The following is a 16222-nucleotide window of genomic DNA, read 5'->3' as shown; positions in this document are numbered from 1 at the left end:
GCTCAGTTGCCAAACCCAGCCCGGGGAAGTTACAGAGAGCGGAGATACTCAACACACTCACGAAACACCCACGTGAGGGGCGCCAGCTCTGAGGAAAACATCACAGGAGAGTCAGGCACCGAGAAGAGAGCTGCTCCTTCCAGCAGCAGCACTCCAACACGGGCCTTGGGAGATAGGAAACATTCCCTAAGCGGTGAGACTGCCTCAAGCAGGGACTGACAGTCATCAACCACAGCTAGTTATGAACTCAAATTCAATTAAAAATTCACTCTGTCGCTCTAATTCACCAGATTAATTGTATTACTGCTAAAATTAACGTGTGTAAGAACTGTAAAGTTAAGGAGATGAATCATAACTAAGATTTAATGTTAGACTGCAAAAGTTCCGCAGAGCATTTTACCTCCCATTCCGGATCTCTTATCTGAGGAATTAAATAGCTATTATATCATACAGAACAGAAAAAAAATCCACTGTCCTGTATTTGCACTAACAGCTGCCAAAAAGCTGGAATGCTACAAAAAATGGAAATGGTAACAAACTGCTAGACCATTTCCATAACTGCATATGCACATACACTATATGAATTGCTACAGACCTGGCAAAAATTGCACTACACAAGATTCCAAGCCCAGTCCAAATGGAGCTTTGAAAATTCTACTCATGATCAGTAGAAACTCTTCCCTTGGGCACCTTTGCAGTTTAACCCAGAAAAGAACTTGGGATAAAATTATGCCAAAGCCCATCAAAAATATTTTATTTCATGAAACATACAAAGGTGAAATCAATACTGGACATGGGCAACAGATCAAAAAGTCACAGAGAATACTGTGAAAGTGTCCAAGTCCGATGGATCTTGTCACTGAAGCAAGATCCTTGTAATATTATCTTTAATCCATCTGAACACTTATTTTTAAAGTCATTGCCAACTTTTCTGCCAGTGCAGCAGGTCTCCTGCTGGCATATCCCACCTTGCTAAAGGGCTGGTTTTCCTTAACCAGACATACAGATTCAGAGCATTTCTGAAAATGCTGTACAATGTTTCCCAACAGCTCTCAAACAAAAAAATACCAGGGAAACCTTCACTTACAGACTAGACCCAGGACTCTGACTGTCTGGAGGTGCCACCAAGCTGCTGGCACTGGACAGCCATGTCCCAGCCCTGTACAACTGCACAGAGGATAGAATCCTACCTGCAGTGGTTTGAGTTGGAAGGGACCTTAGAGCCCATCCAGCGCCACACCTGCCATGGGCAGGGACACCTTCCACTGTCCTGAGGCTGCTCCAAGCCCCAGTGTCCAACCTGGCCTTAGACATTCCAGGGATGGGGCATGGATGCAAACATTTTTAGCACCTAATCCAAATGCTTGGCTTTGCCTGCCTGCTGGGTCCACTGACATCCCTTCCAGAGGGGAAGGAACATGAGCCAGCTTGCATTGCCAACATCATCACCTTCAAATAATAGAATTAAAGGATGGTTTACATTGGAAGAGACCTTAAAAGTCCATCTTGTTCCAACCCCCTGACATGGGCAGGGACACCTTCCACTAGACCAGGCTGCTCCAAGCTACATCCAACCTGGCCTTCCTCAAGCACTTTTTCCTGTAGCTCCAGTCACAGCGGCTGCTCTGGATCCCAGCTCCACAGAACACCCTGCTGCCCATCCTGCCCACCACTGTCCCAGCCCCAGCCACCCCGGGGAAGGACAGGAATGCACACATCCCCAGCCCTTCAGGCACACACATCCCACCTGCTGGGCTCACAGGAAAACCAGCTGGAATGGTGTCCTGTCTCACCAGACCTGCCCATAGCTCAGCCATGGGGACAGGTGAGAGGCACTCCATGTGAGAGGTTCCCCTGGCAGTCAAGCTGTGCTCTCAGGCCTGGGACCCTCAGGGCTGATCTAGGATTGCATTAAGTGCCTGAACTGTGCCTGTCTCCTGGGACTCAGGGATGGGGGAGGCCAAACCTCCCCCAGCACTTGCCCAGAGCCTGAGAGAGCACATGGGCTGAGAACAGAAAGCAGTTAGTCATGCTGAGTTATTTAAGCATCAGGAAATTTCATGATTCAAAGGATTTACATATTCCCTTGGTTTCATTCACAACATCCATGCACCCAAACATTTTTAATATGCTGGTTTTTAATTGCCATCTCCCAGACTTTTTGCATCCCACTGAATAGTATCCATGGAATATTAATGGAACAACCTCTGGGAATTACACGTGCAGAGGAGGAAATTACTGTGGCCACTATAATACTGAATGGGAATATTTGAGAGCTGAGAATTCCCCTCAGGTTCTCAGAAAAAAAATCCCTAAATACAAAATAGTCTCATGACTTCTCCAGTCATTAAAAGCTTACATAATAATAAATTCTGTAAATGTCAGTCACCTGAGTGTTTGGACTTTCAGGGAGCTTAAACAAAAAAATTGAGATTATTTTTTAAAACACTGTTTATTCATAAAATTAGGAAGAGTGTATTGGAGTGGTCTTGTGCCTTTTACCTGATCCACTTGCATATAAATGAGCAGGGCAGAACTCCAAGGGGAGATCTGATCCTACTGTAAACCCACAGTTATTTAACCAAACACTTTCTAAAGAACGTTATCAGCCCTTCTAAGGTTATATGTAAGCGGCCTATAGTACCTGTTCAGCACAACATATCTTTATTGTACAAGCAAAATCCGTTTGCCTAAAAAGCAGCATCTACAATTGGGTAAAAAGGTCTTAATTTTTTCATTAAGTAGCTTGATATCGTTTGGTGGAATTGCCAATTACTTTAGGAGTCAGACAAATAGGGTACAAATAGAAGGTGCACAGTTATTTGAGACAAAACTCCTGGATCCTAGCAATCCATTTCCAAGTATCATCTGAATATCTGATATTGCTTTTCATTATTTATGCTTTGATGAACTGCTAATTGACTTCATCTCTGAGGTCACATAAGGTCATAAGAATATAAACTGAGTCAAGTGCTTCAGCCAGATCAGCTTACACAAAAAGTTGAAGGGACTCTCCCTTAAAGTATCCAGATATTCCTGCTGCTTGTGAGTTCATCAAAAAATTGCTCACTTAAGCTAATTAAAGTGACTGCACGGGGAAAAGCCCACCTGGGACACAGATTTGGAAAGAACTAGCTGGAGCACTGTCTCAGCATTTCCACATGCAAAGAGCGGGGAAAAAAATTAAAGAAAATAGAGTGGATATAAACAGTACTGTATATCGAGTTAATACAGCCCTTGTATGGAAGTTATACCCTCCAGTGACCTTCTAGAATTGTATCAGCTTGCTACATGCATGTCTTCAGAGTCCAAACATGTGTGAAAGAGACCATTCGTCTAGAGAAGGATGGATTTCGTTTTGTTGTCGCTGGAACTGGGACAGCAGACATGTATATTTGCCACATTGCAAATAAAATTACTTCAACAGAAATCACATAAAGTACAAAAGCTTTGATAAGTCCAGGGTAAAATTTACCATCAGGCTATATATAATAAATGATGAGATCTTCCACACATGCTTTTGGTGCCCAGGCACGAGCCAAAAGCAGTGCAAAAAAAGCTTTCACATGAAAAATTAATATAAATAAGGTGTGTTCATGATGATTACTTAAAAGAAAGAGAAAAAGAAAGAAAAGATGGTTCAGAAAAAGGGGCATCCTGCCAAACATATTAGAGATATAAACCATGGAACTGGAAAAAGGGGTAAAAGAAAGATGGACTGTGATAAAATACAAAAGAACAAATACAAACAGATGGACAAAGACACAGGTCCACTGAGGAATCTGGTACGAGGTTTGCTACTAGATTTATAGGTCACTCTCTCAGACGTTTGGTGGAAAACCGTCCAGCCTGTAAATGAATATAAAGGGAAGAAAACAAAGACACTTATAAAGTACAAGTAGCTGTGATCAGATGTCCTAAACCATCAGTCAAATCAGTTTTGTTAGTTAAACCTCCACATCTCCCCCTTAACTTTGCCAAAGAGGAGCAAGTTCACTGACCATACACAAAGGATGCAATAACAGCAGAAGAGGACAGATAGATATTTTGTCGATTAGTTTGGCAGGATGTGCAATGAGAGGAAGGTATTTTAATCATCATTGGAACTTCCCATATGCATGGCAACAAGATCAGTCAAAGCCTATGACGGGGGGCAAGACACAGAGGTCTCAGGGCTGGGGTCTTGAGAGCACAGCCAGTCTAGAGTCCTGCGACTGGGACTCCAAAATTATGCACCAAGTGAACCCCTCACAGAAAGGAAACATAACTTGGTCCCCTGAGTTTGGTTTTCTTTTAATTTCATTTTTATTTTCTCTCATGCCCAAGACGATTTGGTAGTTTATACTGAGGAACCTGACGTCTAGCAGAATCAAGGGGTTTTAAAGAAATGAAACAAAGCAAACACTCTCCTAGCCTTATGTACCTTTTTATTTTCTCAGGAATCTGTAAGGCAGACTTCAGAGAAGGTACTAGGATAAAGCCACTGCTGGCAAAATTGAAAGGTATTTCTTTCATAAGAATTAGGGATGTCTTGGGCATGCCTTCTCAAGTGTTGGTAACACTTGGTATGAGATTTAAATTTTGCTCTTCTGACAATACCCCAATGCTCTTTTTAAAAATTAGCCAGTAATTTAGATTGTCAAAGGCTGACGTTCCTCTATCACTCCTAAAAAGTTCAAACCTAAGGGAAGGGAGCTAATTTCAGCATGTGCTGGGAGAGACACAAAACAGGCAGCAGGAAAAATCACCTTGGCCAGAGCTTGCGTTGGCGTCGGCTGCGTCAGGGCCCAGGCCGGAGCAGATGTCAGAGGACAGAGAGGCTTTGACAGAGCAGGGCTGCTGGGTCTGCACAGCCTTGCCTACGGCGGGGGCTGCACCGGGAGGCACTGCGGCCGCTTCGGGGGAGCCCGGCTGCGAGTTAGCGCTCTCTTTGTGGGGCGAGTCTTTAGAGTCTGAAAGGTTACCTGAAAGAGCAAACAAACACAACACATGCTATGGCAAACAGCTAGGAAAACTCTGAATTATTGCTGAAAACTCTGCCTAAAAATAATCTGTATCTTGACCCCAAGAGGAACAGCCATTCACCATTCTGATGTACAGGATGGAGCAAAGACTTTGGGGACAGTCCGCACCAGAAAATAATCCACACCTCCTATCGCTGATCCTATTTCTCCAGGTTTGATTTTCACAGTTTCCCCTCTGTGTTTTCAGGAGCCTCAGAAGGAGCACTGCTAGAATGGAGAGTTCCTGGGGTGCTGAGGAGGATGAATGCACAGAATGATAAAGCAAGACCTTCCCGTACCAAAGGTGAAGTTAAGCAAATGGAGAAGAATAAAATGTTGCAGCAAAGACACAAGTAACATTTTATTTACAGTTATTTGAGTATCATTGTCATTGCCACTGATAGATGCCTCTGCTGATAAATTTATGTAACACATGATTGCAAAGATATTTTGGTTTTTAAGCCTCTTTACATGAAATATTTGTGTAGACAAAAGTATAGATAGAGACATTTATCTAGATATCAACAGATAAGAATCAATATATAAATAGATAGATAGATGTAGAAGTACAGACAGTATCAAACACTGCTTCAGTCCCTATGGGCAAGAACACTCAGTCTCAAGATGGGCTACACAGAACTTATGTATGTATTTGTTATTCCCAAGTCATCTGAAATCCTTAACTAAAAGCAAAATCCTCCCCAACACCCTTTCTTATAAAAATTGATGCAACAAAATTCAAAGGGTCCCCATGATGCAGTAATATTGAAACAAGAGCCACCAGGTTTGAAATAAAGGGTCAATGCTGGAAATGCTACTTTTCCCCCAAGTAACAGCATGAACTAAGTTGAAGAAAAAATATGCATATTCTATTCTATATTTTGCTGAAGAAATAGGTACTGGGGTTTATCAATGTTCCCCAGGTAAATCATATTTTTGTACTTTTCCAAGAGACAAAAACTCAAGACTGTAGTGCTGTGTGAAAATGTCACACTACTTCAGATGGTCAAAGGATTTTTTACCTCCCATCCTTTGGGGGAGCAAATGCAATCCCATCTTTTATATATGACATCTTGGAGGAAAAAGTAAACAACAACAAGATACAGCACCTAATCATAACAGCACCTAAGAAGTGAACAAACATCATTAAATTGCATTTGGAGAACAGAGGAGACGTAACCAGGATGTTTTCCAAATTAAAGCGGAATGTTACTTCTCTGCCAAGCACTGTAGCCAATGCAGAGCAGGCAGGTATGGCTCACCACTGGGAGCTGGGACAAGCCTGTCCAAAAGCATGCCAGCTCAAAACCAACAAAAGTTCCATCCTTTCCAGCAGTCCCAGCCATCACACAGCAGAGCTACAACTGACACAAGCAATAGGTGAATGGAAGCACCCAGTGTACCTACTTGTGCTTGATGTTCCACTCCTGAGCTGCTGGACAAGAGGGTTTAAGAGTTTTCCAGCTTTCAATTTGTTTTTGCTGGTTCTTCGGCGCCGGCTGCTCGGCGGGGCAGAATGAAGGAAGCCCAGGTTGGGAGGAAGAGGTTTCCCCAGCCGAATATACAGTGCCTCTATCTCATTCTTCTGCTGTGTCTGCAGCTCAGCAATCTCTTTCATATGCCTAAATAAATAAAAGGATTCTGCTAGCAATGTATTTGATAAAGCACAACATCCTGACAATGTAATTAATTGTAAAAGAAGAAGCAAAACAGTTGTCGGTTATAAAACAATCAGCTGCTCATCCCCAAGCACGCAAAGCTACAACAATCTATCTGTGGTGACTCCCCACCCCTGGAAGTGTCCAAGGCCAGGCTGGACAGGGCTTGGAGCAACCTTATGTAATAGAAGGTGTCCCAGCCCATGGCAGGGGGTGGAATGAGATGATCTTTAAGGTCCTTTCCAACCCAAAACATGCTGGGATTCTATGAGTTATTCTTCTAACTGGAACTGGCAGATAAGGCAATGCACATCAGGATGCATGGTGGGGGAAGGTCCTGGCAATATCTAATTTGCCCAGAACCAGTTTACTCCTTACAGCTCTGCTCATCCTAAGCTGAGATGCTGCCAAGGTATGGTAACCCAAGCTTCCCTTGCATCACTTGCAACCCAACATACTTTTCTCTCAGGTTCTGCAATTCTTTCTTCATATCAGCATCTTCAAACTCTGAGTCATTGTCACTGCTCATGTAGGATGACTGCGAGTGGAAGGACGTGATGTTGATGGTAGGAATCTTTGCACCTTGCCCATTGGGCGACTCTGGGCCAGGGCAGCCACCTTTGCCAGACCTCTGCAGAAAAGCAGCTGCTTTTTTAATTAAGTCCGTGGCTGTGCTGCTGCTGGGCGGGGAGAGCTGTGCAGCAGCAGCTGCCGGCTGCCGCGGGAAGGGCTCGTCGGCCGAGTCGCTCGAGGCCTGGTCGCACAGCACGTCCACGGAAGAGGCTGTCTGGACCCTGCGGACAGCAGCCTTCATGTCCGGGCTGGAGGGCAGCTCGTCCAGGTACACGTCCGGGGGCGCCGAGAACCTCAGGCAGTGCGGTGCTGCTAAAGTTAATTCATCCTGCATGCTGACGACTGAAAACCTGCCAATAGTTTTGGCTGGCGTGCCACTCTCCTGAGCCTCAACCTGTTTTCCATAGGAACCAGACCCTGGAGAGCCATCCCTGTGGAAGTTACTCATCGCCCCATCTGCTGCCGCTCGCCGCGTCACACTCTCGGTGTGCGCGGGCGAAGCCGTCCTCTCTGCCTCCTCGCTCCTCTGGAAAGCTTCCATCTGTGGAACTGTGCCTGATGATGGAGGTGCAACCTGGAGAAAATAAGAGAGCTTAACAAAAGGAACTGGAACAATCAAGCAGAAAACCACTCCTAGTTCTGGTTACCTGAAGGAGGCCTTTTGCTGGAGCAGCAGGAGTTGAAGCAATGCTTGCGGCTGGACCTGTTTTAAAGTTGAGAAAAAAATATTTATGTCTGGAACGTTTTAATATAACAAAAGCTAATGTTTTTATTGTGATAAACTGAAGTGTACCACTGAGAAATAATTTAAAACCTCAATCTTTGTAATAAAGGATTGAAAATGCAGGAGGCAATAGCAATGGCAATATAAAATACCTGCAGGTAGGCAGATTTAGTGATTTGGGGAATTCAAATAATAATAGGTGTGTAGAATTTCATTACTCGGTTAAAAATTTTTAAGGAGAAAAACAGAAAAATGAAACCTCCATGGTACATTGGGCCTGAACTATCCTGGTGTTCTTGGTGTCTCAGAAACACACAGGACTGCTGAGCATGGATGGGCTGCTGCCCCACTCCTGCCACTGACACTGAGCAGGGATGGCCAGAGGAGCATTACCTGTTCCACCTGCTGACCCACCTCTTGCCTCTGAGGGATGAGCACTCACACCAGAGACTTCCAGTTTGTCCAACTTCCAGTAAAAGGAAAAAGGAAACACAATTTCAGTCTCACTCACAAAGCAGAGTGTGTTCTCCCTCCCTTGCTTCCCCTTGCTGCCCTGGCACTACAATATTGAACTATTTCACAGCACCTGTGGAGGTGGCCTTCAAGTCTTGCCTCCAACTCCTCCATTTCTGTTCTCCTTCCTTGGAAGAAATAAAGCAGTGGTGGCATTGCAGCTGGAACTGCAGCCCAAGCTATTGAAACCCAGTATGTAATAAATACACACACACTTGGGGATCTGCTCTTTTTTGGGGGCTTTGCTTTTCCAGCCAGACTGTACATTCCTCATCGGTATGTCTATCTTCAGAGGTTCTATGTCTCTTTCCTTATAGGCACAGATTCAATAGGACAAATTCCAATTACTGGAGACATAATACCTTTCACAGAGAGACAATTTTGTTTGCTGTAGAAAGCCATTTATCATTAGAAAATAACATGCTTTAAACAGTCACTCGAGTACTGCTCTCTCCTGTATCGTACGGCACCTCTTTAGCGGTCTGGTAGAGTCCTCCAGCTGATGCTACACAGAACACGCTCAGCCTTGCTAGCAGGGACGGAGTTATCTCCAGAAATGCTACTTTTGAGTAAGATACAGAACCATAGAATGGTTTGGGCTGAAAAGGACTTCAAAGCTCATCCCATTCCACCCCCTGCAGGGACACTTTCCATTAATCCCAGGTTGCTCCAAGCCCCATCCAACCTGGCCTTGGACAATGCCAGGAATAGGGCAGCCATAGCTTCTCTGGGCAATCTGTGCCAGGGCCTGGAATAGACACTGATCTAGCACAACGTGCTGCAAATCTGATGAGTTCATAAACTTGACTGCCTGCTACCTCTTTCCTTAGAGGTTTCTGTGGCAGTCTTGCTCTACCAAGCTCAGGAGAAGACAAAAGAAACTATTACAGGAAACAGAAGAAACTCTTGCCAATGGAATGGCTGCCTTTGGCTGCAGCAGGTGGACAAGGCAAAGGCACGTGAAGTGTTTGCTTTATCCAGGCTGACTTGGAAGGCAGTAATTGCAACCACTGCCATTCACTTAAACTTAAATTTGAAGCATAATCGCCTTCATTAGGATCAGAATGACAATACCACATGTGTTTTAGATTCTTAAACTACAAAGAAATTCACACATTTCTGCCTAGATGGGACACAAGAGGAGATGAACTGAAGTATTACACCAGTTGTAAATCCAAAGTGAAAGTCTGGCTTTCACAAACAAGCATTTCTGAAAAATTAATTTGGATGCATCTGACAAGAAAAATTTAAGCAAGCTTTCACACTGGAAAACAGTCAGCAGGCAAAGGTAACAAATGCTGGAGCAGAGATATGAAATGCTTAGGGAAGCAAAAGATCTACAAGTGTCCTACTGCAGGAGAGTGGGTCCTGAGCTCTGCCTTGGGGCCAGCCCTACAGGCTGGCTTTGAGGGGATGAAGGGCAGAGCCACTGGGGAACTGACCAGTGGTGGGCAGGGCAAGGCCTCTGGAGGCACGAGGGGCACCAGTAGCTCGGCAGCAGCTTTCACCTCCTGGCCAGTGTCCGGGACACTGTAGCCTGGTTCTCTCCCATCCAACGCCACAGCAGGAATTTGGTCTTCAGGAAAGGGTGATAGGGTAAATTCACTGTCACCCTGCTCAGGTAGCACAGAAGTGTCTGGCGTCCCTGCTGATGCCGAAGAAGTCGGAATATATTCCTGGTACAGCAAAGTGCGCAGCTTCTCATCAAGGCTTTTAATCGTGTTGTCCACAAAGTCCACCCTGGGAGGTCCCTCGCCATCGGACTCGGCGGTGCCAGGGGGGTTCTGCTGCTGGAGCAGGCTGACCCCCGCCCCGGCCATCCCTGTGCCACCCTGTGCCATCGTCAGCTGCTGGGATGCGGTCAGCGGCACCTGCGTGGGGCTCTGGAGCTGGGACCCCACCAAGGCCAGCGCATCAGGGCCGGCAGCCGCAGGGAAGGGCTGGCTGCCGAAGGGCCCCGTGCTGGGCTGGCCGCCCTCCTGCAAGCACGGTCCCTGCGGTACCTGCTGCTGCTCCAGTCCCATGGCGTCCAGCCCCACGCTGCTACAGGCCATCTCTATGTCGGGCACGCGTGCCAGCTTGTCCTGCTGCAGGTGTGGGGCTGGGGTGTCGGGGGGCTCCTCCAGCCCCACGGCTCTGGGGGCTGGGGGACTGGGCTGGGGGCACTCTGGCTGGCCCCCGCCAGCCAGTGCAGGCTCTGCGATGCTCAGGGCAGACACCAGTGGTGTTGGGGTTGGGAACTCTGGCTGGCTTGCAATGTTGGCAGAAGCTGCGGCAGCAGGAGCTGGTGCCAAGGACAGGGTGGCTCCAAGGGAGCTGTCACTGACCCCTGTCTGCAGGGGAAGCTGCTGGCCAGCCCCAACCCCGGGCACCTCGGTCACTGTAGAGCTCATCAGCTGGTCGTCCGACTGCTCTGGCTCTAGAGAGAACAGGTGAAACAAAAGGTGAACCTTTAAAGGAAAGGAAATCATTGCCAAGCCCCTCAGTAAGCTGCAAGGACAACCCAGCAGTGATTCCCACCAGCAAATAGCTATTATGCACGTCAAATGAGAATTTTCAGATTATGCAAAAAATACTTCACTGAAAAATTCACAGAATTCACAGAATGACTAGGTTGGAAGAGACCTTCAAAATCATCAAGTCCAACCCATGCCCTAACATCTCAACTAGACCATGGCACCAAGTGCCACATCCAGTCTTTTTTAAACACATCCAGGGATGGTGACTCCACCACCTCCCTGGGCAGACAATTCCAGTTCTTTATCACTCTTTCTGTGAAAAACTTTTTCCTAATATCCAACCTGTATCTCCCTTAGTGCAGCTTGAGACTGTGTCCTCTGGTTCTGTCAGTGCTGCCTGGTGAGACCAACCCCACCTGAGTACCTTTCAGGGAGTTGTAAAGAGTGATAAGGTCACCCCTGAGTCTCCTAGACTCAGACACTATAGTGATGAGAATTTCAGCTACCAATAGCATAAGGTGTAGGTAAAATCCTGACACTTGACTGAAACTCCAATAAAGACTCCCAATTTGGTTCAACACCTTGGGAACACACTGCAAATGCACAGCTTAACAAAATTCATCACTTTCTTCCTCTGACGAAATCAAGTGAAACCATCACAGCTTAGTGAGGTGAGGACAGAAGGGAGACAACACAGCAGCTGTGGAGAAGACGTTTTCTACAAAGTAAAGGAGATACCTGGCCCTTCTGTCTGCTGGGCACTGGGAGGCACCGGGGGAGAAAACTCAGGGGCATCTGTAGAAGGGTTTTCCACCACTGGACATATAATAAACCATCTTTTTCCAGTATGCAAAACTGCGGATGAAAGAAAAATAACAAGTAAACATATAAATTTCCATTGTCTCCAGATCATGACTTTGTCTTAATTTCACATGATGGTTTGGGTTGGAAGAGACCTTAAACTAGGCCATCTAGTTCCAACTCCCTGCTATTGCACTACAAATTTAAAGGCACTCTTACCATTTTGCTGATACACAGGTGTCTTCATTTGAGACTGACGCTTCTCCTGTTAAAGGAACAACAGAAGAAATAGCTGGATCTGTGCAAGAGGAGCATCATCCCACTCATACTGTAAGGCTTAACACAGCAAAAGCATTATTTTTCTAGTTAAGAAACCTTTTTATGTTTTTTTTAAACACAAGATGCAAACGTAATTTAAGTATCTGGCTGTAAAGCAGAAGGAATCAAACTAACAATCTTTATTTAGCATTCCTTACTTCACTCATTTCCAACTTATCAGCATCTTGTTGGGGACTTGTTCCCTGGTCAGAACTTCGCTCTCCTTCTGTATCCTCACTGAGCATATCTTCTGCTTTATCAATGATATCCTTCATTTGCTCAATAAAAGTCTCTTTTTCACTTTGCAAGATGAATTCATTTTCCACCTAGAAGGTCACATCAAAACAAAGGGGAAAACAGATTTTTTTGTTAATGCCTCATTCCACAGTTGCCAGACAGCTCAGGCAACAAGCACACATGAGGAGCTGCCTGAAGCAACTGGGAGCACTGAGAGCCTGTGGACAGCCACATCTCACCATGTAAGTAGCAATTTCCTCCGGCGCATCACCATCCAAGTCAAACTTGAACGTCACCATTTTGTGGTTATGGGTTTCCAGCTGGCACTCCACCATCTTATCCCCTGTGTTACAAACCTGCATGCAGAGATTAACAGCCCTTATTCCTGGCAAAGCCAAAGGAACTCTACAGCTACCCTCCAACAGATTGTACTTGCATTTAATATGGTCAGTTTGGGTCTGTTGGACTTCTCCTGGCGTGAACGAGCACGCATGGATTTCTTATGCTTCTTCGAAGACTTTCCTTCTTGCTTTCCACTTCCTGTTGCTCCTTCCAAGCTGTCACTCATCTCTTTACCAGAAGCAACATCTGGATTCATGTAGCTTCACAAGGCAAAAGAAGAACAACCCCAAAATAAACCCACAAAATGGAGTCATGCATCACATGTAAGCTACGTACCAGAGGCTGCCAAAAAGGCACATTTGCATTTTCTTTGGCTGGCCTAAACTGAGTCAACTGGAAGACACACAGTAAGTGAAGGGTACTACTCCACACCAGGCCACACACTCTGACTACAGCACCTACCAAGAATGATCTAATAATGTTTCTGGCAGTAGATATATCCCTATATCCCCTAATCCCTTCACTTTAGGGATCCTGACAGTCCCTTTCTGAACTGCACAAGTTCCTACTCTTCTAAGGTGAAGTTTTTTCAGCTCCTGCCTTTCTGCCCTCCAAGCAGAAGGGCAAACAGGCAGGGTTTGCTGCAGAGGGAGGAGAAGACAGGTTCCATACAGTTGTACATACACTAAAGCCAGCATGTTGCACCCAAACTAAGGAATTAAAACAGCTGCAGGTGCCAGAATGGGCACACTGCACACAGAACACTGTCAGCTTCTCCCTAGACATGCTCCCAGTCCACCTCCTTCTGGTCAAGTCAGAAAAAACAGCCTCCAAAAAGCAAGCACTTCTTACATCAAAGAGGTGATGACAATACCTTTCGCAATTCTGGGACAGAGCTTGGAGTTTGTCTGGTATTGCCTGCTCCTAAAATGCAAGAAAAAGTCATGTAAGCAAACACATTATATTAGCAGATGAAAACACCTTTAGGAAAGGGTTTGCTGTTGGCACCAGTAACATTAAACCATTTTGTTTAACCAATTTTTGGAACCCGGAGATAAAATAAGTATCTTATTTTACCCTTCCAATATCACTTCAGTTCAAGGCACCAACCACTTTTTCAGACAGAGCCACAAACCCACCAGTTCCCTTCCTCTGCCCACAGAAGATGAGATGGTGAAAGGAATAAAACAGCTCTCACCACCGTGCCAAAACCCAGCTGAGGGATAATTCCACACCAGCACCCACTGTCTTTTATTTTTTAATGTGTCTGCTAATTTGCTTCATTGCTTTATATAATCTCCTGAAATACGCTCAGTATTTTCATTGTGTTTGGCTTAGTGGGAAAATTTCTGAGGAACTTACAAACAAAAGATGAAAATTCATTGTTTAAGAACACCACCCTCGCATCATGTCCTCTACGCATATTTCCCCTAAAAGCTTCCCTCTTCACTGGCTGCAGCTCTGGGACAGACATCACAACATGATTTTCACATTGGGTAGACCCAATCTCACAGAATTTGTGACAATGCTGCAGGCCCTGCTATAAGAAACTTACCATGTATGCACACAGACACACACACTTGTGCATGTATATAGCTGTGTATATACACCAGATACTGTATACTCACACCAGATACACCCATAAATATATATAATTTTATATATATTTATAAACACACATCTATAAAATCCTTCTATAGATGCACAGCTAGAAACAAGCCCCTCGACTGCCACTGCTACACTGAACACTCAAGCAGTGGTGGGTTGGGGTAAAAAAACTCAGTGGGGAACTGGTCAGCCCCACTGGTTCTGTGCCACTTAACCAGTTGGCCCCACTGGTTCTCTGCAGTTAACCAACCAGCCCCACTCCTTGGCTGTAACACCACACATAAGCCATGCCAAGCTTAAATGCAGTTTCAATAAAACTCCAACATCAACGAACAGCGAGAACATAGACATTATGTATTGACATTCTGGTAAGGCACTCAATCAAGTGCCTTAAAAAACCTCTTTTGCCTGACTGTTTCAGGTTGTTTTGGATCCAAGTGCTGACACGTGCCTGGACACAACAGAAGAGATAAAAATGTCATGGCAGAGTAGCAATACAATGCAGTGTTTTGATTATGTAGACAGGTATGAAACTTCTTTCACACCCAAGGAAACTTTAGCGATTTATGTCAGAAAACTAGCATGGAGAGGATGTAGATTGGTACTTGCTTAATTTCTTAAAGTGAATGAGAGAAGGGGGTTAACTTAGAGATGGATACGAGAATGAAATTAGCAAACCAGTTGTTAAATGTTCTGAGGGATGTGGAATGTGAAGGACAGACATTTGCATTGATGGCCATGAGCTTCTCATGAGAACTTGTATCCCCCATATCACAAGAATGAGGTTTGTTCATACTTCCAGAATCTTTAATGGAATGGACCCTGCACTGAAGGTGCCAGCACTGACCCTGCAGTGAGCTGTGCAATCAGAAGAAAGACAGCTGGAGAAGGAATACCTTGAGTGATGGATATGCCTGACCCAGCCCAGCTTCTCTGGGGAGTCTGCAGGTAAAGCAGTGCAGACAGGCTCCACCATTCCTACTACACCTAACCAACAGGATACAGACATCCACCAGGAAATGTCCTATGTCACAGCAGGAATGCTGGTGTAGTAAGAATTAAACTGCCATTCATGGACAAGAAAAATGGGGAACTAGAATCCATTTTTAGTGGATCCATTTTTGCACAGCCCTTTCGGAGCATCTTCTGGAGCCAGTATTGAGTTGTGCCTCCAGTGGAATTTCAGGCTGCACTGGAGTCAAGGCATATGACAAGCCATGGAAACATGGGCAAAACCAAGACGTTAATTTTGAAAAGGTGAAATACATACTTTGAGAGGAATGCTAACTCAGAACAGAGACTCAAGAAGAATGACTCTGATCGCAGAATCACAGAGGGACATTTCCATCCAGGACTGGAGAACAAATCAGACTTATTTCCTGAAATCAGGTAGAAATGCTAAAGCTTTTGTTTTGCTTTGTTAACAGGGAGCTGAAGACAAGGAAATATTCTGTGATGTTCTGTCAAGACTGAAGACCAAACAATTACAGCAGTGGAGAGAAAAGTCAAAGTAGCAGACAGGAGGAGCTGACAGTTCTATAAGGAAAATCAATAAAAAGTATCCTACTTCTATGACCACAGAGAATTGGAAACACCCCAGCATCTGAAGAAACAGAAATCCCAGGGCTGCAGCAGACATCAGGCAATACAGGAGGATACAGTGCTAAATTAAATGGGAATAGGGCTCAAGCTGACGAGCATGAGGGGCTTTCACAGTACAAAGACTCAGATTGTCGAGCAGTTTCTTAAGGCAAGCAATGGTTGGTTGAACAACTGCTTGAGACATTTAAAACAAGACTGGACAAAACATGGGTAAAACTCTACAGAACATCTTCTAACTCACTCACAGTGAGAATTTCTTGATTTCTATCTTTGTGCTTGTGCTCAGCTATGGACAAGGAAGCACTTAGCCCTGATGCCTCATTAATTCAGTGAGACATTTCCTGAGCTACAGCATGAGGTTTCATTTGGAATAGCCAATTATTT

At 45.0% G+C, this 16222-nt stretch overlaps 1 protein-coding gene across 12 annotated transcripts in view; it reads right to left on the bottom strand.

The window, feature by feature from the left end:
• WNK2 (WNK lysine deficient protein kinase 2) overlaps nt 1-16222 on the bottom strand; it is a 96914-nt gene that overhangs the window by 20996 nt on the left and 59696 nt on the right. For 6 of the 12 annotated variants that reach the window (XM_033071623.2, XM_033071611.2, XM_033071622.2 and 3 more), the window contains 13 exons: nt 13503-13552; nt 12723-12888; nt 12526-12642; nt 12208-12375; nt 11951-11996; nt 11669-11785; nt 9914-10890; nt 8352-8424; nt 7882-7937; nt 7120-7808; nt 6411-6625; nt 4749-4964; nt 3751-3849 (listed from right to left, as the gene is read on the bottom strand). In XM_033071623.2, coding sequence (XP_032927514.1) covers nt 3751-3849; nt 4749-4964; nt 6411-6625; nt 7120-7808; nt 7882-7937; nt 8352-8424; nt 9914-10890; nt 11669-11785; nt 11951-11996; nt 12208-12375; nt 12526-12642; nt 12723-12888; nt 13503-13552 — 2989 coding nt within the window. The remainder of the gene's footprint in view (nt 1-3750; nt 3850-4748; nt 4965-6410; nt 6626-7119; nt 7809-7881; nt 7938-8351; nt 8425-9913; nt 10891-11668; nt 11786-11950; nt 11997-12207; nt 12376-12525; nt 12643-12722; nt 12889-13502; nt 13553-16222) is intronic. The other 6 variants (XM_033071613.2, XM_033071621.2, XM_033071618.2 and 3 more) reach the window with 4 other exon arrangements.

The sequence above is a fragment of the Catharus ustulatus genome, chromosome 13, assembly GCF_009819885.2.
Source record: "Catharus ustulatus isolate bCatUst1 chromosome 13, bCatUst1.pri.v2, whole genome shotgun sequence".
NCBI lineage: Eukaryota > Metazoa > Chordata > Aves > Passeriformes > Turdidae > Catharus > Catharus ustulatus.
The sequence above is the reverse complement of the archived record's forward strand: the minus strand, read 5'-3'. Positions and strand labels throughout refer to the sequence as shown.